The sequence below is a fragment of the Arvicanthis niloticus genome, chromosome 2 (assembly GCF_011762505.2).
Source record: "Arvicanthis niloticus isolate mArvNil1 chromosome 2, mArvNil1.pat.X, whole genome shotgun sequence".
Classification (NCBI taxonomy): domain Eukaryota; kingdom Metazoa; phylum Chordata; class Mammalia; order Rodentia; family Muridae; genus Arvicanthis; species Arvicanthis niloticus.
The window spans coordinates 119,600,621-119,625,729 of record NC_047659.1 but is presented as its reverse complement, the minus strand read 5'-3'; the positions used below and the strand labels follow the sequence as shown (position 1 = coordinate 119,625,729).

Genomic DNA, 25,109 nt, shown 5'->3' with positions numbered 1-25,109 from the left:
TGATTCATCACTTAAAACAGTTGTAAAAATTTGCTGGGTATATATTATAAAGTCCATAAAACAATTGAGCAGGTTTTAGTTGTGTATTCAGATAAACATGTGTGTGTGTGTAACAACAATTAGTAAAATAAGAGGCCATGAATTTGAAAAAGAACAAGAAAAGATATATGGGATGGTTTAGAGGAGAAAAGGAAAGAGAAAAATGGTTAAATTTTATTAAAAATCTCAAAAAATTAAAAACCCTAATGGAATTGTTTCCCTGTAGATAATACAAAAGTATACTTGGCTTCTGCTAAGTTTCTTGTGGGACCATATGCTACACTGCCAGATTGTCAACATAACATTAGTGAAAGTCTCCATTAACTCTGGACATCAAAGACTTTTCCCTTGGGTGCATTTTAGATCTTCATAAAAATTGTTAAAATTGATCTCACATGGTTGTATCAAAATTAGGAAAAAGCTTAATTCAGGTATCAGCTGGGGATGGAGATTCTGTTTGACTCAGCATACCTAGAAATTAGTGTGACCTGATGTGACTATTTTTCAAGAACATATTTCCTTTGAGCCAAACTCCTATACTGTGCCACTCACATTCATGAATGGTTTCCCTAGGTAACAGGAAGGTAAGAGTAAATTTCAAAAACTATGTATAACCTAAATATTTTTTCAATATTAGCTTCTCCTTTTATCTTACTAGCTTTTATTGATCTATCTATCCCTTTTCCCTTTCATCACTGACTTTTCACTATTCACATTTTTGTCGTTGTTGTAGTTATTGTCATCATTGTTGTTGTTTAGTGATTTAGGTATAGGTTGCCAATCCTAATCTGAAAAAATCTGAAATCCAAACTGATATCTCTTTTTAAAATAAAATTTGAAATATCCACGAGTCTTGTCAAATACATATCCTACTGCCCTCTCACCTTTATGTAAATTTATTATCCAAATCTAGTTAGTTTTGTGCAGATATACATAATATGTGGTCATCTATTGGGAGATAAGCAATCTATCAATGGCTAACCCTACTCTGAAAAAAAGTTGACTTTCCCTCAGCATTCATCAGCTGCCATTAGCCCCTCAGCTCAGAGCATCAGGAGCCCCTCCCTGATCCATACTGGATGTTTTACAGGCTGTAAATCTTGCCATGTGTCAATCACCATAGTTACTATGAACTCATGTACATTACAGTCCACTCATTCCAGAGGCCAGCTTTTTGTAGCACTCTTCCTGATTACCTCACTTTTATATTCTTTTAACCTTTTTTTCTACTATGTTCCCTGAGTCTTGTTGTCAACCTGTTTTCAGAACAACTGTGTATTTATCCTCAGATTTGTGTAGCTTTTGATCTGAGAAACTTATTATTATTGTGGGTACTGGTTAATTCAGAGTCTCATGGGTGTTTATACTGCTAAGAATAAGTAACTGTGAGTACTCAGCTATAGATGCACAATCTACATAAACACCTCCCCAGTTTGTATTTCCTGAGGATGAAGGTGATATTCATAAAGTTTAGAGTTGGGGTTGGAAAAATGACTCAAGTGGTTAAGACCACAGGTTGCTCTTCTAGAATCTCGGATTAAGTCCCAGGACCTACATGGTGTCTTACAACTATGTATACCTCCAGCTCCAGGAGAAAACATACCTTTTCTCATATCCCTGGGTACTGGGCATGTACATGGTGCATATACATAGAAGCAGGCACATACACATAAACATTAGTAAATGTATTAAAATTTGGAATTGTATTTTTAGGTCAAAGATGGACCAAGTATAAAGTCTATGTACATTTTTAAAAAGTTAACAATTTTAAACCCTACATCCAGGCTTAGAAAGGAGTATTTAATAGGTAACATCATGTTTGATATTAGGGAATTTCATAGTTTCTAAGTTTATAGGAAAGATCTTAGATTATGAATCCTTCAGTATTGGGAAGAAAGGGGAAAGCCTTTTTATTCTGAAGCAGTATTTTTATGATGATCGGTCACCAGTGGAAACTTTAAGTGTGTCCTTCACTTTATTAGTGTCCTTTGTGGTAAGGAGAAAAATGTGACACTTGCACCTAATTTAATGGAAAGCCAAAGTTGGTTTCCTTTTCATTGATCTTGCATTGGTTTCTGACTCCCTAAATCCAATGGGAGCCAATATAAATAATAGAGAAGCAGGTATGAGTGTGGGCTTCAAGAGGCCTTACATTATCAGTCTGTAATAAATTTACTTTATGGACAAACTTGAGATAGGCTGCTAGACATTAAGCCTAGTTTTCCCCAATATCCTACTGGCAACCAGACACATACAAGACATGTAACCATGTTTTGATGAATATATCAATAGACCTCTGATGTCTAAGACCTATAGACCTCACGATTATTTAGCTCAGATCTGCCAAAAGGCAACAGCAATGACTGTTAACAAATGGAATAACCAGCAACAAATGAACATGTGTTTTGTTAAGTCATATATTGCAACTTAACTATATCCTGAGGCAGTTGGTTTTCCAGCAAATACTAAAACGGATACATTGGCTCTGAAAGGTTCTGTTTCATTGGAGGCCTGGGGGGAGGCAGGGGTTGACAGAGCCAGGGAAAGTATGCTTCAGGGAATGCTATTTAGTCTCAGTTACAACTAATTTGATATCTAATGACCAGAATTTAGTAGAATCTAGCTTACCCCAAAGGGGACATCATTGAATTGCTAAATGTTGAAACATCAACTGGGACCCTAGGATGACTGGAGTCAGGACCATGAGCAGCATCTCAGTTTGTTCCATCAGATCTAGTAGAGTTGTGTAGTGGATGTTCCCCTTAGAAATGAAAGTCTTGAAGAAAATTACTGTCCTAAGATATTTTTCACCATATCTATTGGGACAGGAAAGATGAAGTTGATAACAGGCTTTATTGTTCACTCTTCTAGCAACCTCTTCCATTGTCAGGTAATCTCATTGCTCTTGATTTTGTGTCCTAGAAAGATTTCATTTGCCTCACACCCTTTAGGACTGAGTAAGCATTGGACATTTTTTACTTGCTAAGGGACCAGATAGTCTGACATCTGAATTATCTTGAAATACTGTGAGAACCCTCTACCAACAGAGGCAAAATTTGCTTTCCATTATGTAAGTGGCAAAACACCCCAAAGCACGTTGCCAGCTTCCTTTGCAGCTACCTATAATTATGAAGCACTGGCCTATGCCAATCATGCACTTGTCTTCCTCTTATTTTAAACATGTAATATGAAGATCAAGATCCACTCAAAATCTATTTTGCTGCATGATATTGACAGTGGTGTTGAGGATAACTTCAAATGGAGTTCTAAAGGTAGCAATGAGTGAATTCCCATGAAAAGTAACCAGTGTTCACCATCAGGTTATGTTTTCAGGCCACAAAAGGATGTATCCTGCATACATTTTAAGTTGATTCTGGCTACATTTCTTCCAAACCCATTCGTCTGTCACCTTCAAAATTTGGTGAAAGCTTGCCAACAATATGGTTAAACATTGATATTTGAGTGTTTATAGAAGGAAACCATTGAAAATATACATAGTAATTATTGTCATTGCCATATTAGGGTGGAGTGTTTAATTTTAGTTGACCATGCTAATTAGGCAAGGCTAGGGGGACTTCTGATTGTAGATGTCAAAACTTTGCTAGTTTGATCTTGATAATAATCTTCAAGAAGACAATTGGCCAATAAGAGAATGGACCTTGGAGGGTAGCTTTAGGGATACACTCTAATGGTTTTTAGCAAGGCAGAGTGAATGGGTGAGAATGACAAGACCTTCTAGAAGCCATATTTGTCAGGCCCAGGCTGGCTAGAGCCTCTTCAATCCTCACACCAAAAATTTTAATTGTACATACCTAAGACTGAACAGGTTGGTTAAACAGGAATCTAAACAGCATACATCATGGTAAACCAAACCTGCACTGAAGGAAATTCTTAATGTTAGAGTAAAGCAAGAATCCTCCTATAGCTGTTCTGAGTAGATACTATTTTAAAATAACATGATCACTGCCTGGTAAGGTTTTTAAGTGCTCACTTATTCCTAAGGATATTGGAAGTAAAGGCTTGAGCCCTAAGTGTCAAAGGGTAATAGACAAACTGAGCAGGATTACCCTGGATGAATGAGGTTTCAGAAGTCAATGCTGGTCCCGAAAGCATTGTCTTGTACTGTTCAAAATTTTAGTCTCAGATTCAATCTATTTCTCAGAAATGTAGATGTCTGATGTGTTTTCAGGTGAACCTGCAGATTTGGCTAGTTTCCCATTGCCATTTCATGGCTTCTTTGCCCAAAGCAAGCCTCTCCAATAATACTTCATCCTAACTTGTTCCTTGTTTACTTTAGTCAAGCACTAAGATTCTCCATTCAACCAAACCACTGTTTTTAATTCATCCCCATTATAACAGCCCCATTTCACAGTGCAAGGACCAATTCCCATTTCCACCTTACTGGAGAATCCTGCCAAAATTTTGCTGTAATAGAGCCAATAGCCAATTACACAACACAAATGATGCCTGAGATGAGGGTGTCAGTGGTAAGCAGGGTTTCCAAGGAAACCAGAAATCACTTAAGTCTTACTAAACATGTATTTATTTCATTTAAGAAGTTAATTAGGCAACTAACAGATAAAGCAATCAAGCTTAATTAAGCACCCAGCCTTCCTGTGAACATACTAAACAGGGAGGATCTGGTGTTGTCTTATTCTTGATCTGGTCAGTTGGCGAGATCCTCCAGGGTCTCCTGCTCTGTGGGTACCACTTCCAATGTGTTTCTATGACCTTTGCCAGATAGTTCCTCAAAGGAAAATGGTGTTTGGGAGTTGGCAGTGTACAGGCAACTATGGTCTCCAAGGAGAAGTCCAAGCTAAGATTTATGACAGTATTTTGGTGACAAGTTGAGTTTTGCTATGCTTGTTTTTCTTATCCCCTCTCTTCTAAAAGGTGAATTTTCTGTAACAGATGGATATATATCCAAACTCCATTATTCCTCAAATCAATTAGGAAAGACTATAAAATATGTGGCTTTGGGCAAACATGTAATGAATGAAACCAATTAGTGTAGAATCATGTAGACCGATTTCAGTGATCTGAAAATTCCTCTATGCTTCACATACTCAGCCTCCCCCAACTACAGTCCATAGTCTGTTTACTATCACCTGCAACTTGCCCATTCCAAGGTGACTTAGAATTGACATTCAGTAGAATGTACCTTTTTTTACATTGGCTTCTTTACTTTAACATGAATACTTGGCTTTCTTTGATGTCTTTCGTGAGTTGAAATTTCATTCCTTTCATTGCGCCTATAGTTGAGGTTAGCTTAGTTTATCTGCTTACCTACTGACAGGCATACCAGTTGCTTTCAAGATTGAAAGTTATAAAACAAAGCTGCTGAACCATCTACTGCAGGTGTTCCTTTGTTGAAACAGTAAAATGTATGATTAATGGATTATATTATGCACGAATATTTCGTTTTGTATTTAAGAAATGACTCAGCTACTTTGAAGAGATGCTGCATTGTTTTGCAAGTCCACCATGAATGAAAGAGAGTCCCAGAGGTTCTGCAGCTCATCAGCATTGGTGCTATCTGTGCTGGATTTTGGCCATTCTAACAGGAGTATGATAACATCTCATTGTTGTTTTGTTGTATAATTCTCTGAAGCCATATGATGTGAATCATGTTTTTATTTAATTAGTTGCCATTTGTTTACCTTCTTTAATAAGGTGTCTTTTATGAATTTTCACTCACATTTTAATGTGGGTGATCTTTTTGTTAATTATGAGTTTAAGTGTTTAAATGAACATAGCTAAGATTTCCATTAAGTGAAGAATTGATAAAGCAAATTTTCTGAGAGGCAGTCGGATTTCTGAGTTTGAGGCCAGCCTGGTGAGTGAGTTCCAGGACAGCCAGGGCTACACAGAGAAACCCTATCTCGAAAAACCGAAAAAAAAAATTCTGTATACACACAATGAAATTTTATTCATCTGAAAGAAAAATGAAATTTGCTGATAAATGAATGTAACGAGAAAAATCATACTGAGTAAGATCACTCTGGCACACAAATACAAATATCACATAATCTTTCTCATATAGTTTTTAATTTCAGATATTAAGATGTGTGTGATTAAAGAGGAGATCTTGTAGAAGCCAGAAAAGTAGAAAGAGATCATTGCAGGGATGAAGAAAGATATAAAAAAGGGGAGGGAAAGGTGATAGGAGAAAACAGGTGATATAAAGGGGACAATAAAATAATGGAGGAGTTTAAGTGATAACAGGTGAGGAAACTAGAGAAAGAAATGCAAAAGATCTCATCCATACCGAGGATCCTTAAAAGGGCCATATTATGCCAGGAGCCTCCCAGCCCCGGAGAGGGTAGTGGTGGGGGCACAGAGTAGGAACCTGGTGATGGCTTTAAAGTCTGAGGCTCTCAGAGCTTTCTAGCTCTCTTCCTATACTGAAATGCTGATAACTTCTTTTATTTATTTTTAATTTTTAATTTTTATTGGATATTTTGTTTACATTTCAGATGTTATCCCTTTACCCCATTCCACCCCCCAGGAACCCCCTATCCCATCTCCCCTCCTCCTGCTTCTATAAGGATGTGCTCCCACCTACACCCCCCCCCCAACTCCCATCTCCCCACTCTCAAATTCCCCCACACTTGGCATCCAGCCTTCATGGGACCAAGGATCTCCTCTCCCACCTATGCCCGTAAAGGCCATCCTCACCTACATATACAGCTGGAGCCATGGGTCTCTTCCTATGTGCTCCTAGGCTGGTGGTTCAGACACTGGAAGCTCTGGTTGGTTGGTATTGTTGCTCTCCCCTTCAGCTCCTTCTCTCTAACTCCTACATTGGGAACCCCTTGATCAGTTCAATGGTTAGCTATGAGCATCAGCCTCTGAATATGTCAGACTCTGGCAGACTTCTAATACGACAGAAATCTCCTTAGGCTCCTGTCAGCATGCACTTTCTGACATCCACATCAGCTTCTACCTTTGGTGACTGCACATGGGATCAATACCCAGGTGGAATGGTCTCCAGATGGCCCCACCTTCAGTTTCTGTCCCACACTTTGTCTCCATATTTGCTCCCTTGAGTATTTTGTTACTCTTTCTAAGTAGGACCAAAGCACCCACACTTGGTTTTCCTTCTTCATGAGCTTCATGTGGTCTATGAGTTGAATCTTGAGTATTGTGAGCTTCTGGGCTAATATCCAATTATCAGTGAGTGAATACCATGTGTATTCTTTTGTGATTGGGTTACCTCACTTATGATGATATTTTCTAGTCCCTTCCATTTACCTAAGAATTTCTCTAATTCTTTGTTTTTAATAGCTAAGTCATACTCCATTGTGTAAAGGTACCACATTTTTTTGTATCCATCCTTCTGTTGAAGGACATCTGGGTTCTTTCCTGCTTCTGGCTATTATAAATAAGGCTGTAATGAACATAGTGGAGCACATGTCCTTGTTATATGGTGGAGCATCTTCTGGGTATATGCCCAGGAGTGGTATAGCTGGGTCCTCGGGTAATGCTATGTCCAATTTTCTGAGAAACCGCCAGACTGATTTCCAGAGTGGTTGCACCATCTTGCAATACCACCAACAATGGAGGAGTGTTCCACATCATTGCCAGCATCTGCTGTCACCTGAATTTTTGATCTTAGCCATTCTGACTGCTATGAGGTGGAATCTCAAGGTTGTTTTGATTTGCATTTCTCTGATGACTGAGGATGCTGAACACTTCTTTAGGTGCTTCTTGGCCATTGGAGTTTCCTTAGTTGAGAATTCTTTGTTTAAGCCTGTACTCCATTTTTAGTAGGGTTATTTGGTTGTCTGGAGTCTAATTTCTTGAGTTCTTTGTATATATAGAAGAGAAGGTGGGGAAGAACCTTGAATACTTGGGCACAGGGGAAAGGTTCCTGAACAGAACACCAATGGCTTATGCTCTAAGATCAAGAATTGACAAATGGGACCTCATAAAATTGCAAAGTTTCTGTAAGGCAAAGAACACTCTCAATAGTACAAAATGGCAACTGACAGATTGGGAAAAGATCTTTACCAATCCTACATCTGATAGAGGGCTAAAATCCAATATATACAAAGAACTGATAACTTCTAAAAAGTCCTAAATATGTTCTTGCACTTTCTGAGGGTAAAACTGCTGGCTTAGTGATTAACACCTGTGGCCTAACAGCAGAGCATTAGGCAATGTGGCCTTTGTTCTATCTCAGCAGGGCTCTAACTTTCAGCTTGCTAGTCAGAAGTTGCAGGAAGAAAAGACACTTAGAGAAGTGATTATAGAGTTTATTACCAAGTTGTAAAAAGTTTCCTATGAAAACTATCTAAGGGGGAAAGCAGAAAGATCCTAAATGGGAGAAAGAAAAACATTTTAGTAAGGGAAAAATTCATCTAAAGGAAAGAAAAAATCCTTTTAGGCAGGGTAAAGGAATGGATTCTCTTTCTCTTTGTCTTCAGTACTTAAACATCTTTCAGAACACATGATCACATGTTACAAAGTTCATCACAAGTTCACACCAAAAATCAAATAACAACAAATAGGACCTAATAAAAATGCAAAGCTTCTGTAAAGCAAAGAACACTGCTAATAGGACAAAGGGCAACCAACAGATTGGGAAGAGATCTTTACTAAGTCTACATCTGATAGAGGGCTAATATCCAATATATACAAAGAACTCAAGAAATTAGACTCCAGAGAATCAAATAATCCTACTAAAATGGGCTACAGAGATAAACAAAGAATTTTCAACAGAGAAAACTCAAATGGCCAAGAAGCACATAAAGAAATGTGCAACCTCCTTAGTCATCAGGGAAATGCAAACCAAAACAACTCTAAGATTCCACCTCATACAAGTCAGAATGGCTAAGATCAAAAACTCAGGTGACAGCAGATGCTGGCAATGATGTGGAACACTCCTCCATTGTTGGTGGAATTGCAAGCTGGTACAACCACTCTGGAAATCAGTCTGGCGGTTTCTCAGAAAATTGGACATAGCATTACCTGAGGACCCAGCTATACCACTCTTGGGCATATACCCAAAAAATTCTCTAACATATAACAAGGACACATGCTCCATTATGTCCATAGCAGCCTTATTTGTAATAGCCAGAAGCTGGAAAGAACCCAGATGTCCTTCAACAGAGGAATGGATACAAAAAATGTGGTACATCTACACACTGGAGTACTACTCAGCTACTAAAACCAATGACTTCATGAAATTCTTAGGCAAATAGATGGGACTAGAAAATATTATCCTGAGTGAGGTAACCCAATTACAAAAGAACACACATGGTATGCACTCACTGGTAAGTGGATATAGGCCCAAAAGCTCACACACAGAAGATACAATTTGTAGACCACATGAAGCTCAAGAAGAAAGAACAAAGTGTGGTTGCTTTGGTCCTTTTTAGAAATGTGACCAAAATAATCATGAAAGCAAATACAGAGACAAAGTTTGGAGCAAAGACTGAAGGAAAGGCCAGCTAGAGACTGCCCCACCTGGGGATCCATCCCGTATACAGTCACCAATCCCAGTTAATAATGTAAATGCCAAGAAGTGCATGCTGACATGAGCCTGATAATAGCCATCTCCCGAGAGGTTCTGTTAGAGCCTGCCAAATACAGAGGCAGACATTCATAGCCAACCCTGAGCCATCTCTTAAACTCCAAATTAAATATTTTAAAATTTAACATTGCTAAAGAAATGCCCCAATTGATTTAAAGAAAAAAAAAAACTTTTAAGACAACTGATAACTAAAATGCACTCCTTACATAGAGGTACCTCTTTTGAAGCTAATTTTTAATAAAAATAAAACATCTCTTTAATTGCACAAAACCTTGTATTATGGAGGTGTCTTTGCTTTAAAATCAAATTTGACTCAAGATTAGAAATGCATCTAGGTAGATGAATTTGCCATACAATATCAAGAACAAAACAGCCTAAATAGTGACCATGAGCTTACAATAAGGAGGACAATTAAAATGTACTCAATGTTCTCTTAAGCAGAGGGGTTTATGGCTAATATTGAAATAGTTACAAGAGTTAAGAGTTAGGAAAGTACTAATAATAAAGTACAGGGTTAAAATACTCAATTTTAAAAACAACACAGTGCGTGATCAGGGGTGATTTTTTCTACTACACATGGATATTACTCTATGCATTAATGTGATTGCTAATAGACAATATGTTCCTTGATATTTTACAGAATATCATCCTAACTACATATGCTTGACCTTTCCCAAGGAACCTGTAGATCCTGGTTGCATCTTGGTCACTGTACAATTTTTACAATAGAAAAACATGTGCACAATAAGCAAGGGTGTGAAAACATGTTCGTTTTGCAGTGCCACTAAAGTCAAAATATACCTGACCATGATCAGTGTCTCCAAGGAAAAGCACCATAACCAGCATGTCCACTGAGAAAACAAGGGCATGTTTTTAAGTCCTGCACCAGCATCAAGCCCTCCATATGCTGCCCACATGAAGACACATATCAAGCAGTTTAGGCTTTCCTGATTGTTTGGGTATCTTGTTTTGTCTACATCTGCAATGGCTTCTTTGGATGAAGAGTTGAACATCTCCATGGCATCCGTGAAGGCTGGGGTCATCTTTTTGTAAACTCTTGTTAATGTTGATATTTTAATTACTTCCCATAAATCTCCAGTGCTTTCAGCCAAGAATAACTGTCCATTGTGGTACACCCTTACAAATGGAACACTTAAGTCATAAGGCTTGGAAGTCCAAAAGACTCTGTTGCGTGAGCTGTAGAACTGTTGGGAACAAGCAAAAGAAATTTCTATCAAAAGAAAGTTCTATCAATTAGTTTCCAGACTCCATTTAATCTTAAGGAGAAATTAAAATCAAGTTCGCAAGCCTTAGGGAACTAGGACTTCCCAATAGCAGAACAACTTCTGTTGTGAAGGAACAGTTGTTTAAGTTCAGACATCACAGGGACAGGTTGTAGGGAAAGTTTTCTGAGTCTAGACATCTCAAGGACAACATCTCCATATTGCTGGTAGTGTCATGTTCCCAGGCCCAGGAACCTAATCCTATCCTGATTGATGGAAACTCCCTTACTTAATCTCTTATGTCAAAAATATGGTTGGGTAATTCTATAGCCCACTCTGTTCACCACCACCTCTTTATGGTTCCATTCTTTAAATATGCTGTATTATGTCCCTTCGGGGTCATAGTTCAATGACCTAGTCTGAGCTGGGGTCCTGATCAATCAGTAGCAGCTTCATTACAATAAGTTTTTGTCATCTGCATTGATCTGGTGTTTGAGTTATGTTGGATTTGTATTGAATTTAAGTGGACCCCACAAGAGAACAAATGTGCTCAGTGGCTTAGAAACTGCAGTAATGTTCTAGTCCACCTCTATCAGAGCCTTTGAGTGACAAAATGTGTTGTTGGTGAGCAGTGATATTTTGAAGCAGTAGGTCTCAACATGGGCTTCAAGTATTCAGGGAATCATATTGTAAACAAGTGTGCTGTCTTCCAGGCTTTGATGATGTGTTAGTGTAACTCTTAAGGATCTAGGCTTTTCTAAACAATAAAGTAATAAAGTTGCTTCTGCTTAAATTCACTAACCACATTGATTCCCAATAAGAAAGTCAATCTGTCCTTTGAAGCATTGAAATCAGTGTTGACTTTTTCTTACAAGTTGTACAAGTCCCAGGCAGTTTCCCTCTAATATAAGGCTGTCTCATTCACACTGAGCAGCTGTTGTTCCTAATAGCAAACTTCATTGACTGTCTCAGCTATATATTCTGTATCACTGTTATAGTTTCTGCATCACCACCTGTTGCTTCTCCTGCTTCTGGATGGACTGGCATCCCTTATTATCAACCACATGTCCAAAGCAAAGTGGAAATCACCTCATACCCCTCTACTCCTAAACCTGACCTTAGTGCCACTTAATCAACTAGGGGCCATCTGGTGTTTCTGGCAGTTGAATATCTTCACTTTGAAGTCCTTTGTCACAGAATCATTTTTCTGTACAAAGGGTAAGATAATGAGAATAAATGAAACCAACTATCTATTCAGAATATCCTCTATCCATTCTACTTATGGAACCGTATGTAAGCCCTTCCTTTCACTATCCTAAGCTGAGGCTGGATCAGCCCACAAAGTACTGAGCTGACCAATTTTATACACATGGAGAGAAAAGTGGAGGGATTAAATGAAACCCCAAGAGAATAAAACTCTGAGTGAATGTGTATTTTGACATGAGCACAGCCATGTGGTGGACTTCCCAGGCCTTAGATCCATGAAAACATCTGCAAAGCCAATACCCATATACCCCAGGCTTTGGAGAAATAGAAAAGCTTTTCTTAGGAGTCCAAGTATAATTGTTTATGAGCAAATGGTGTGTCCAAGACTGGCAACTAAAGCTTCCTCTTACAGGATGTTTATAGCCTGAGATGTTCTTCTACAGAGATCTCCAGCTGAGCCTACCCAACACCCGACACCCAACACCCAACACCCAACACCCAACACCCAACACCCAACACCCAACACCCAACACCCAACACCCAACACCCAACACCCAACACTGTGCTGTACCTAACAAATATACCAAGGTTCTGGGTTACATAGTAGTGGTTAGAGAAATCCATACGATCCCAGCTTCACTCTACATGTATCTCTGTGTCTGTCCTTTCTTCATTACTTTGATGTACTTTAACAGGTTTCCAGGGCTAAGCCTTGTGCTTTTTGGCAAAAGAGAACTGACATTGGATTATGGAAAAAACAAAACAAAACAAACAACAACAAAACCAAAGCAAAACACTGTGGCACTATTCTCAGGCAGGAGTAATATCAAAGCCTCAGGCACAGACAGAGTCTAGGTAAGAACCAGGATCACCAGAAATCTTTCTGAGCACATTATTTAACTTTGTTGGAGGGATGGCACAGGTATATCCATTCACTAAGATTCCTCTGCATACATAACATGGAGCATTCATCTTGTGTTAAACATACCTCATTCATCTGCATTCAGTAAGTATGGGTAAGTGTTCTAAACAGAGGGAACAATGCCAGGGTCACAGTGAAGCTCCCTGAGTGAAACAGCAGGAACAGAACATACTCTGGTATTCATCTTCATTTACCTACCCTCTCCAAAGCTTGATCCTCACACCTGCCAGGGTGAGATACTCCTTCCCTGCTGCTCAGTGCTCTGTGGTTTTAGAAGAAGCAAGACCTTTTATGTCTCTGGGTCATTCTCTCTGCCTGAGGTTCTGGTTTAATAGCTTAGAGAGAACCTCTGTGTTTTAGGATCTCAAAAGCCACTTCCATGAGTGTCCAGTAGTCTCCATCTCCCTTTCATTGACCTTCTCTCTCATTTACAGCAAGCAGAGCATTTATAATTCCCTGAACGTTATTCATTTTCCCCAGATTGTACTAATCCATGATTGTACTATATTGTGGTTTTCAGGACATAGTCATGAGTTGTCAGAAATAGGTCCAGATTGAAGGCCTATCTGCCCTAACAGTACAAACAAAGAATCCAAAGATTTAACACATGTCACCAAGGAACATAAGCTATCTGTTAAGAATTATATCTATATGGTGAGATAACATTTAATATGTTGTTATAAAAATATATTGAAAAGTTTCATCTACTTCATATATTTTAATGTGTCTACTAGAAAATTCTAAACTAAATGTGTTCATAGCATTTCTGTACTGGGCTGCATGTTGTAATGTCATATACAGGGCTCAGTCACTAAATCTGTTTCTAAGTTCTAGAGGTTCAAGCCCAGGGAGAAACTCTAGGAAGTTCATTTGTTGACTGTCCTGACTGATACCAGTGAATCCTGTAAAGAGAGTCTTTGCCCTTTATCTAGATAAAGGTTAATTCAGTGTATTTGGCAAAGATGTTATCCCAGGAAAGGGCACTGGTTGTTTCTGGAACCTCTGAAATAACATCCTTGAACTGTAGATTTCCTGTTCTTGACATAATGGATACCCCTGACCTGCAAAGACCTTATGGAGCCAACTTGCATTTTCTCTTTTTCTTTTTAATATAACTTGAGCTCAAGATTAAATGCTTTTCAGAACTAGAAAAGTGATGACTCCCTTTGTAGAGACCAAGGTTATATGGACAGAGGAGCACTTAGCAGCAAGATCCACGGGGAGAAAATGGAAGGAGAAGAACCAAGTGCTAATGGAAAGGAGAGAAAACAAGAGAAGGGGGCCAGGACTTAAGAAAAAAGAGCCCAGAGGTGGAAGAAAGGGTGAATCAGAGGAGTAGGGCTGTATGGAACAAAGACAATCTAGGGGTGGGGAAAAGTGGGGTGGTGGGTGGAGGACCTGGGCAGCTTGACTCTTCAGGTTAAAAAGCCACGAAACAGACAAGGCTCAATCTAGATCATTTCTTCTCTACTCCTCTACAGCTCCAGTTTTAATCAACCATGGCCAGTTTGCTGAGCCCCTCACTGGCCTTGTTGGCTGCTCTGGCCCTGGCTGTGATCCCTGCAGCCAAGCAGGTGGCACTAGGTGGAGTGGAGCCAGCTGACCCTAAGGATAAGGAGGTGCAGAAAGTGGTAAACTTTGCTGTTAAAACCTACAATGATATGAACAATGACCTGAACCTTAGCAGGTCAATACGAGTGATGAGTGCCAGCCAGCAGGTGGGTTCCTGGCTGGGGGTGGGGGATCGGGTGGGGAATAGTTAGATGGCTTTGTACTTTAGAGTTTTCTCTGCTGTCCCCCAACACTCCCTTATGCTTCTATGCTAATTCAACCTCTGTGTGCCACCAAGGAATGAATGTTTTCATTGCAGGCAGCACAAAAATGGACCCCACAGATAACTTCTGCTGAATGATCTTTATATTATTTTTCCTTCAACATTTTAAAAAGAAAGTCTAAATGTTAATATTTATTTATACATATGTGTATGCAGAGAGAGAGAGAGAGAGAGAGAGAAAGAGAGAGAGAGAGAGAGAGAGAGAGAGAGAGAGAGAGAGAGAGAGAGACCTATGGAGTCCAGAAGAAAGCATGAGTTACAAGTGGTTATGAGCTACTCCATGTAGCTTCTTCACCTCCATGCTATGGTGAGCCATGCCTGGGCCATTCTTTACCATCTCTCAAGGGTATGTGTATTAGAATGTATGATTATGTGCATTTAGTTTTTTAATGCACCGAAACTAAATACTTACTTCAGTGATCAGTTCTTGAGGTAAAGGAGTTCTGTATATGTGTAAGTTTCCATTTAGAAAATCAGGAATCAACAGACATGCTCAGTTACCTAACTTGCAGACTCATTCAGTTTGCTGATATGTGATGATGGATATCTCCTGCTTGGGCTGACACCCTTGTTCTGTTCCCTCAGTATCCTTTCCTCTAACAGACTCTACTCAGCTTTCCTGACCTTGGCATTATGTAAGGATCTATCCATCTGTGGCTTACTCAACCATATCTTTGTATGATGATATGGCCAAATGGCACTGTAGTCACTTTAGCTTGTTCAGGTGCTTTATAATTCTCTACAGTATAATACTTCAGGGACAAATTTCTCAGGAGTCGCTATCTATAATGTGATTATGACTCTGTCAACTGATTAGAACAATTGTTTTGTTGCTCTGTTTCTCAGAGTTTATACTAGTAGCCAGGCAAGTACCTTCCTAAATCAACTAAGCAAGTAACCTCAAACTGCATAAGACTTACTTCTACATGGTGGTCCTGAGTATTCTGAGGAGAAACATTGGGGATGGTGCCATTATCCTGAGATGGAAGTATAATGGCCAATACCCTAGACATTAGCCCTCCCTTCTACATAGAGAGGACCTCCATAGATTCTGTCTCTGCATCATGGAGCATTCACCAAATAGAGAAGTTACAAAGATGAGAAGATGTCAGAGTCAGCTTCAAAACCCACTTCTAAGGTCAGTTTAAAATATATGGTACAGATTGTGTTCAATATTAATTAACACACAGCGACACAGCCACAACATAGTCAACACACATATATGTAAATCTCATTACTGTCTCTTTTTGAAAATTATAATAACTGGAGATCAGCCCCACTTTTCTTGCTGCAACAATCAGCTGATGTCACAAATCTGGACATATTGTGACCCTCCCAGGTGTAATGGTTCTTGTTGAACCATGTCATTATGTGATGTCTATTATTAGGAAAATGTAGGAGCTATAGGCCACAGAGTCTGTGGGTGAGTTTTACAGGAGGGAAACTCAGGGACAAAGGCATCAAGAAGTTTTCTCCTGGTTCTTCAATGCAAGAACTAGAGGCCCATTTCTAGGTACTTCACCCCTTGATTATCTACATTCATGACAAGTTAATCTGGGATGCCTGGTGCAGGGAAAGGGTTCAGCATCCCAAATTACAAACAAATAGAAGGTGTGCTATTGTTTTAGACACTTGAAAAATATTGTCATAGACAACCACACAAAGATGAGGCAGTTAGGGCCATCTTCTTCTTTAGCCTAAAACATCTTCATGTGGAAAATATCCCACATTACCCTGTCCAGTAAAGAAAAGAATCATGGTAACTACTGGTAAATTGAGGGAATAGGCTTTCTATAGGTTGCATGCTGTGGTGAAGACACAGCTGAAGGTAAGTTGTCACCTCTGAAGTCACAGTCAGCTGGGTTAAGTTAGTCTTGTGTGCAACCCAGAGTTTTCTCTTGAGCAATCCCAGAAAGTGGGTATCACACATAGAACTCTGTCTTCACTTCTTGAGGTGACTGTAACAACTGTCAGTTCCTGCTTCTCCTCTTCCTTAGAATCATAAGGCACTCTGAGTTTCTCAGAAGGAAGTGATTTGAATTCCAGGCTTGTGGATACTCAGTTGAAAGATAGCTTGTGTGTTCTCTGGATGATAGTTCTGTCAACTCATGGATGCTACTATAAACATATTATCTATGTAATGTAAACTGACTGCATGCATAGGAACTTGACTAGAGACTTGTATGTAATTCTATTTTTTTTCACTGTAGGTTGTGGCTGGGAAGAACTTCTACTTGAAAATTGAGCTAGGCAGAACCACATGTACCAAAGCTCAGTCTGATTTGTCAGACTGTCCCTTCATTGAACAGGCAGATCAGCAAAAGGTATAAATATAGATTAAAACAGACAAGATATTGAGTTATCATGAAGGCAGGCAGGGGTGTATGCAAACATGTTGGTTTATGTGGGCACATACATATGGGAGGGTTTATATGCAGTTATGTAAGTATGTGAGGAAAGATGTGTGTGTGTGTGTGTACAAGTGTGCACATGCCTGTACATGCATGTATCAGAGGTATAACACATGAATAGGTACACATATGTTGTCAGTTAATGTTGATACAGACCCATGCTGACATACGGTGGTACAGGGTGAATATATTTGGCTATATTATAAATACCAATTGTTCAAGGAATTTATCCTGGAAACTAGTGCTAGCTGTTTTTGAAATGTTCCCTGCTGAAATGATAAAGTCAGCTAAGAGGTAGTTCCTGGAGAGAAGAAACTTTCTCAATCCCAGCCTGAGCCCCCTGCCCAGATGAAGGTGAAGGAACTATGGCCCTTGGGGTGAAATGTTCCAGTGCTTCCCCTTATGCTTCTAGCCTCTCTAGCAATAAGACTGGTTCTTTAAGTAATTTGATTCTGAGAATAGCTGCACTCTGCTTGTCATCACTCACTATATCCTGCCATTTTCAGAAGTGTTTTTTATACCCCTGATTCTTCCATACATGACCTCCTTTGTTCTGTCCGAGATGCTGGAGATAGAAGAACTCAGAGACATTGAGCATTATTTTAGGGATTTTGTACCTCATTTACAAGCGGCTACTTTGAAAGTTGTGCTAAGGAAGCACAATGCAGAATCCCATGAGCCACTAGAGTGAAGGACATGTGCCATGTGAAGGACTGGATGCAATGAGAAAAAAATGAATGGGTGGTGCAGAGTCAGTCTGAGCACATTGGAACTTAGGAGAGCTTACAGGGAGGAATACATGGCCGCATTTATATTATTCCCACTTCATTCTAATACCTCAGGCAGAGTATATTTCCTTTGAGCTATAACTTACACTGACGTTCTCTCTCTTGCTCTCTTTTTTTGTAGAGGGTCATCTGTAATTTCCAGATCTACGTTGTACCTTGGCTGAAAAAGATGTCCATGACAAACTTCAACTGTTACAATGCCTAAGAATCTATGTCAGGCTACGCTTCTGCTGATTGTCCCTTACTCTTACTCAATCTTCTACTTAAGACCGAGATCTTAGCCCCGGAGGATGTCTCTTGAGAGTGCTAGCAACAGGAGAAAGATAGAGACAAGCTCTGCACACCTAAGTGGCAGTTCCCTTGTTCCCTTGTTCTACTTGCTGTTCATATACCACTGTGGAGCCTACTGTTTATTCTTTGCTCAATAAAAAATAGCATTAGGTCCTTCTGAGTTATTGTTGTGTCAGGCATAGGAGAAAGTATAATGGAGTACTGAGGAGATGGAGCATCATACTCACACATCCAGAGCACAGCAGATACAACCTACTTGGAGAGACCTAGTTACTAGAGTAACTATCTACTCCAATAGAGCATCCTAGTGTCCAAATGTTTATAGTTTCTGGAACATGCAGAAGGGTTGGGAGAGGAACACTGAACTGTTGCCATGTTACTTAAGAAACAACCTTGAAAGGTATCAGTGAGGCAAATGATGGTGTCATGAATAAAGCCAATCTCATTTATGTGTGAAGCGACACAATGGGACATATCATTGTCACACCTAAAACACCCAGAGAGTCTATACACAATGATTCATTTCTAATTCTGTGATAGGTTTAGGAACTTATGTGAACGAAATCTATAAGTGTGTGTATGTGTGTGTGCATGTGTTCGAATATATGTGTGTTTTGTATGTGCCTGTAAAGTAAGACACAAATCAGCACCCAAATTGGAGTGACATAATCCAGAAAGTATAAATGCCTTACTCCCTCCCTTATATTACATCCTGCTGTGACCCACAGGTTAGTAGATAAATGCTCTCAGGTCTTTTTGTTTCTTGATGTAATAGAAGACCTTGGAAAGCCAAGGAAAACCTAAACTGCAAATTAAATCATATGAAAAAAATAATGTCAGAAAATAATGAAGTTGAAATAAAATATACAAATCAGATTGGTTCTTTGAAAAGATAAATAACATTAGCAGTCCCGTAGCTAAATGGCCAAAAGAGGATATACACATTGATAAAAACAGACAAAAACAAATAAGGAAAAATGAGACATTACAACAGATACCAACAGAACTTAGAAGGGCATTAGGGCATACCTTTAATACATGTGGTTCAGTGAGCTGGAAAATCTAAAGGGAATGGTATATTTATGGAAACATAAGAACTATTAACATTGAATGCAGAGCACATAAACAATTTAAACACATTTATATCAACCTGTGAAATGGAAAAAGCAATTTAAACAACTCTCAAAGAAACAGACACCCCAGGAGTAGATATAATTTTGCTACTAAATTCTACCAGAATGTTAAAGAACTAACATGAATATTCATCAAAACAGTTAATGAACTATAAAGAAATGGAATGCCTCCAAATTGCCTTATAAAGCCAGGATTGTACTAATAATGTTACAACAAGAGAAGAGTATATGCTAACCTTTTTGATAAACTTGAAGCAAAAATTCTCATAAAATACTTGTAATCTGAATTCAAGAACACATAAAAAATCATCCATGACCTGGCATCTTCTGTGCTGCATCTAACCTCCCCACACAGCCAGATTTCCCACCTCCTTCTCCAGACTCGAGCTTTTAGCATCTCTCTGACCTCCCCATCCTTACCTAATGCTCAACCAACCATATCTAGCCTGGGTCCCCAAATGTAGTGCCCTGGCCTAGTCTAACCTCATGTTACTGTCTGATTGTGCCATAAATTATCTCTAGGCTTCTGCCAGGACCCTCCCTACTTACCACCCAACCCACATATCTATCTTTTGCTACATCCAATTTTTCCACATAGCCAGATTTTCCTCAACAGTCCATGCAATCCTGGAAGTATATTCTGTACAGTAGGCTAGGTACTTCTGCCTACTTGATTTCATTGTACTCAAAGCATTTCCCACCTCCATGGGCAGCGATAATTTCTAAGGAATATTTTAAAAATAGTACACAGTTATTGACCTCAGCTCCAATCACAGAGCTACAATACTCATTTCTTCTATAGTTTTGTAAAACACACACTTACACATTGTAGGACTATTAGTTACAGATAAAGGGGACACCAACAGCAGAACATGCTGAGGAGATGTTGAGAAATAGTACAAAATAGTTCAAAAATGAACATGAAGAGTAAGAGCACTGGGAGTACCAAGGATGCCCTAGCATTTTAATGGGCTCTCAGTATATCACCAAAAGATAGCACTAAGTAACAATTGGCAGTTGCAGTGATAGTCTCTAATAGTTATAAAGCATTGATTTTTCTAGGAAATCTTTAAATAGAAAGATGAAGATATTATGTAGTTTTAGATTTTAAAATTTAATACATCAAATACTGTTTCCAACATTAAGGATGAACCCCAGGGCCTTGTACATGCTAGATAAATGTTTCTTTTGTCCTAAGATTAAATTCCAGCTCTTAACTCCTTTTGAGACATATTCTCTCTCTTTTTGTAGTCCACTGATTTGTATGGTTGATTTTCCTGACTCTAATTCCTGAATACTAGGATCACAGGTATAAAACACCACACTTGGCTGTTACACACAGTTTGGATGTTGAAAATGCATGTATTATCTAGAGAATTTAGTCATGAACAGGCACTAAACATAAATTTTACTGTTTCAGCTTTATAATAAGGCGTGATGTAGGCTGGTGGTAACTGGTCACCATTCCTCATTATAACTATGAGGTCTCCATGGAAATGGAATGGAAGAACCAGACCAGCTCTGTACTGAGGACATTCTTGCAATAGAAGTGATGTAGAAAAGCTTTAATTCTCCACTTTATAAAGTCAGTGATTAATTGTGGCCAAGTCACACTGTCTCCTGGAATATCTCTAACAGCCTGTGTGCCTCTCCTTTTCTTTGCTCTGACAACTTACCCACAACTCTCTGCAAAATTTGCCATCAGCTAACTCAACCTGAAAGGCTTGGAGTCCACATTATAAGGAGTGTCCAGTAGCCCTGTCTTGGGATACAGAAATGGGAAGGCTCTTTAATGATAAGATTGATAAGGATGGCATAAGAACTAAGGATGTTCTTCAGCTTCTTAACCATAAAGTTGTTCCTGCCCAACATTCTACCCAATGTCCTCTGTTCATCTATCCTCCATTCTCATCACCCTACCTTATATTCTCATGGGGCTTTTCTGAAATAAACTAACTCCTTGTGTGCAGAGGCAGTAACCATATCAACTGCACCCAAGGAACCTGACCTAACACTAGAAGGAAACACAGGATTAATGACTGGAAACAAATCCACATCTGTACTCAAAAGTCACAATTGTACCTTCTGCTCTATTTTAGCGAATACAGATTCCCTAAGGATGTGTCTTAAACTCAGTGCCTGATTATTTTCTGGAAAGCAAACAAAATATTAGAGAAGACCTTTGATGGAAAGGGCCTGGGGGCCTAGCTTTATGGGATATTGTGCCATGAGCTTAAGTTAACAGAGGCAGTTCATATGCCTATGTCTCCCATATAGGCAAATGACACACATGCAGGTCCTGATCTGAAAATTTGTACTTCTGATCTGCAACGTGAGAGTTGTGATTATTTATTCCTAAAGATAAATGTTATAAATATGCTCATGTGCTAATATACATATATATTTATATGTCATGTGAACATGTACAACTTTATTAATAGATTATGTGTTTCTTAACATATACAGGGATAAGCAATGAAGACTCTATGAAGACGTTAAAAACATGTGACTTGCTAATGGTATGAAACCCTGTAACAATTAAAACATTTTAGTTGGAGAAATCAGGAGCAAATATTTTTTTAAATTTGAAAATTAACTTTTTAATATTATGTAATATGTAAATTTGAGAGTGTATTTTACATTGATGTTTGGTATGTCTTTTTTTTAAACACAGCAGTCACTTTATTCTTAAGCTTGTACTTTACAAAACCTCAAGGAAGAAGTCCTTGAGACTGAGGTGTGGAGATGGTAAGAGGGAAGGGGGAGGAGAAACAACCGGCTCATCTGGGGCATCAGGCAGATGCTAGGTCCAGGCAAGCACAGGAAGGCCTTGCATACTGGCTGCTCAAACCTCAGCTGAGTGGCCTGAGTGTTTCAGTCCTGAGACTGTTATCATTTCATAGGCAGCGTCTGGCCAAGGCTTCAAAAGAAGTGGACTTCTTTCAGGCCAGGGAGATGGCCGGCAGCAGGTGAGGCTACCCGTCTAGAAGCTTCAGAATGCTTTCCCGCTCCTTCAGGGTCTTCCAGGCCTGGTCCTTGTCCTTCTTCTTGGGGGTTCGCTTCTTCTGCTGGGCAGCCATGTTCTTGCGGAAGGCATCCATGACCTCATTGTCTGCCATGTGGACCTTAGCTCCTGCCAGCTCACCTCCTCCTTTGCCAACCTCGGCAGTTCATGCTTCTTGGTGCGGTTGTGTGCACTGAGTGCCTTCAGCTCAGCCTGATGCTTCTTGGTGCGGTTGTGTGCACTGAGTGCCTTCAGCTCAGCCTGCCGTTTGCGCAGCTCAGCAAGGACCTCATCCTCTGAGTCTTCAGCAGGCCGGTCCTCGGACTCCAGTAGGCCCTGGGCAATCAGCTCTTCCTTGATGTGGCTCTCCAGAGACTCAGTATGTGGCACACTTTGAAAGGCTTGTTCTGACTGCGGGGGGCCTGGGGGAGTTGCTTGCTCCATCAGCCCCTGAGTCTTTCCCAGACATGTCAGGAATAGGAGAGTCCTTCATAGGGGAAATAATATTTTCCTCCACTAGGGCCTGCAGCAGGCGCTGTGTCAGAGCACCAAAGGGACACCCATCTTCTGGCTGTTCATGTTGGGCCTCAGACTTCTTCAGCAGGGAATCCACATCTTTTGTGTCCAGTTCCGTCAGTGGTCCTTCTTGTTGACAAGAAGAAAGGCCTCATAGAACTGCCTGAGCCCCGTCCTCTAGCAGATCCTCCTGGGCCCAGAGTTGGGAGTAGTGTTTCCCTAGTGAGGGAATCTTGCAATGTTCAGCTTCATCTTCTGGGGGCTTCAGGAGCTCCTCTAGTGTCCGTACCTCCTCACTGGTGATGTCGGCACAATAGGGCTCCACCGAGGTCCAGAACCTGTTGGGAGCATCATTCTTGGGGATCCGAGGCACATCGATTGTGTCATCAGTAAATTCATATTCCTGGATCTTGGGTTGAACGTTTGTGGATTTGGGTCGTCCTGGGCCAGTGTTTAATCACTGAGCACTCTCTTCAGTCCCTTCCAAGATGCTTTTAGTGAAGGAATTTTAGAGACCAAACTCTCTTTTGGAAGATTTTTTTTTTTCTAATCTGAAATGTGCAAAAGTGACAGCAACATTTATCTTACAAATATCCATCATTTTTACAAAAGAATTGCATGATAAAAATTTAAATATTCATTTTCATACAGTATTTTAAAATACCTTCTTTCTCTGCCACTGTCACAGTATCACATGGACGTAGAGCAGAAACCTAGAGTTTTCTAGAGAACGTGAAGTTGAAAATTAACTGTTCCATAGGATTTCCTCTTTCTTCTCATTTTCTATTTACTGTCAACCTTAATTTGATTTACTTTTGGCAGTAATTCAAATTGAACATAGGGCCCCTTATATCTTCTAACCAGGAAGTGAGAGCCTCAAAATGTTATTTAATATTTATTTTCCATTGTTGAGAAAGGGTCTTGCTAAGTTAGCTAGACTGACTACAAACTTTTTCGGTATCCTTGGTGAATCTTGAACTTAAACTCTTCCTTCCGCAGCCTCTGAAGCAGCTGGACTGTGTACCACCAGGCCTCAGAGCGTTTTCCTTTTTCTTAATAATCAAAGACCATTGGTGCTAGAGAACTTGTAGGAAGGTAAACCTCACTGTCCCTCTGGATACCTATAATTCATGGAATCCCCTGTTCCTGTCCCCAGTGCCATAGAGATACCACAGAGATCCTGGGACCATTTGGTGGGCGTGTCTTACATCACACTGTTTTCACTCTATTTCTTAAGGCAGAGAGGGAGAAAGCATTGCATGCTTAAGAGAATAAAATTTAGTTAAAACTGGATGTTTAGTTAAAACTGGATAAAAAGGACATAATGATCCTGGTGTAATATCAGAAAATAACAAGAAAACTCCATAAAATTTGAATTTTAGTCAAGAAGAAAGGAATAGGACCTTTTGTAGGAATGAAGTGAGCATGAAATATATTAGGGCAAAACAAAGCATGTACTACCTAGTAAATACAGTCAGCCCTCTCAGTCATACGTCTAAAGGAAAACTATTTTCAAAATAATGTATCTGAACTAAATGTCTACAGACCTCTTCTTATGATTTTTTCCCTAAGAATATGTTGTACTAGGTGCTATGAGTCATTTGAGAGGATGTTTAAAATATGCAGACAATGAGGCAAGTTCCTGATCAGCCTTTCAATCCCCAGATCCCCGGAGGTTAGTCCTAAATACATGTACACACAAATGACACTAAGTGGACTCAATAGATTTTATACAACATACACACACCACCACCACCACCAACAACAATAACAGCAATTAAAGAAGGAGTCATTAAATTGTGAGGAAATATGAGGGGGCTTAGGAATAAAGGGATGAAAGGGAAAGAGAGATGAAAGGATGTAAGTATGGTACTCATATATGAACTTCTCAAAAAAGTTAAACAACAAAAAAGTAAGCCAACATACATGTATAGATTATATTGCAAATAGTTCACTAATTTACATAGGGTCTTGAGCATGGTGTCCTTGGGGGATCCTCTGTTGACCCTTTGTGTAAGCCTAAAGATGTCTGGATGCTGTTCACAATAGTAAGTGTTGCTGCGTTTTTCTTCCATCCCTGGGAATTCAGAGCTTAAACTTTGCCCCACATATGTCTCTTATCACAGTACTAACATGGATCTGATATACTCAGTTTGAACACTGAGTCCTATCAGATTCTATGCTGGATATTCGGGGATGTGATG

The 25,109-nt window shown here is 39.5% G+C and overlaps 1 protein-coding gene and 1 pseudogene across 1 annotated transcript; one reads left to right on the top strand and one right to left on the bottom strand.

Moving 5' to 3' along the window:
• The first annotated feature begins 14,409 nt into the window (after positions 1-14,409).
• On the top strand, positions 14,410-18,405 carry LOC117702679 (cystatin-D-like). Its single transcript, XM_034493805.2, has 3 exons — positions 14,410-14,646; positions 16,973-17,086; positions 18,083-18,405. Exons 1-3 carry the CDS (start codon positions 14,428-14,430, stop codon positions 18,164-18,166), a joined length of 417 nt encoding a protein of 138 aa, XP_034349696.1. The 5' UTR covers positions 14,410-14,427; the 3' UTR covers positions 18,167-18,405.
• Positions 18,406-22,295: 3,890 nt separating this feature from the next.
• LOC117703229 (transcriptional adapter 3 pseudogene) lies at positions 22,296-23,356 on the bottom strand (annotated as a pseudogene).
• Positions 23,357-25,109: the final 1,753 nt, after the last annotated feature.

Excerpts from the sequence above, each read along its gene's own strand:
- LOC117702679 (XM_034493805.2), top strand. The coding sequence starts at position 14,428 with ATGGCCAGTTTGCTGAGCCCCTCACTGGCCTTGTTGGCTGCTCTGGCC. Across the intron at positions 14,647-16,972 it reads TGATGAGTGCCAGCCAGCAG|GTTGTGGCTGGGAAGAACTT; the intron begins GTGGGTTCCTGG and ends TTTTCACTGTAG. Across the intron at positions 17,087-18,082 it reads AACAGGCAGATCAGCAAAAG|AGGGTCATCTGTAATTTCCA; the intron begins GTATAAATATAG and ends CTTTTTTTGTAG.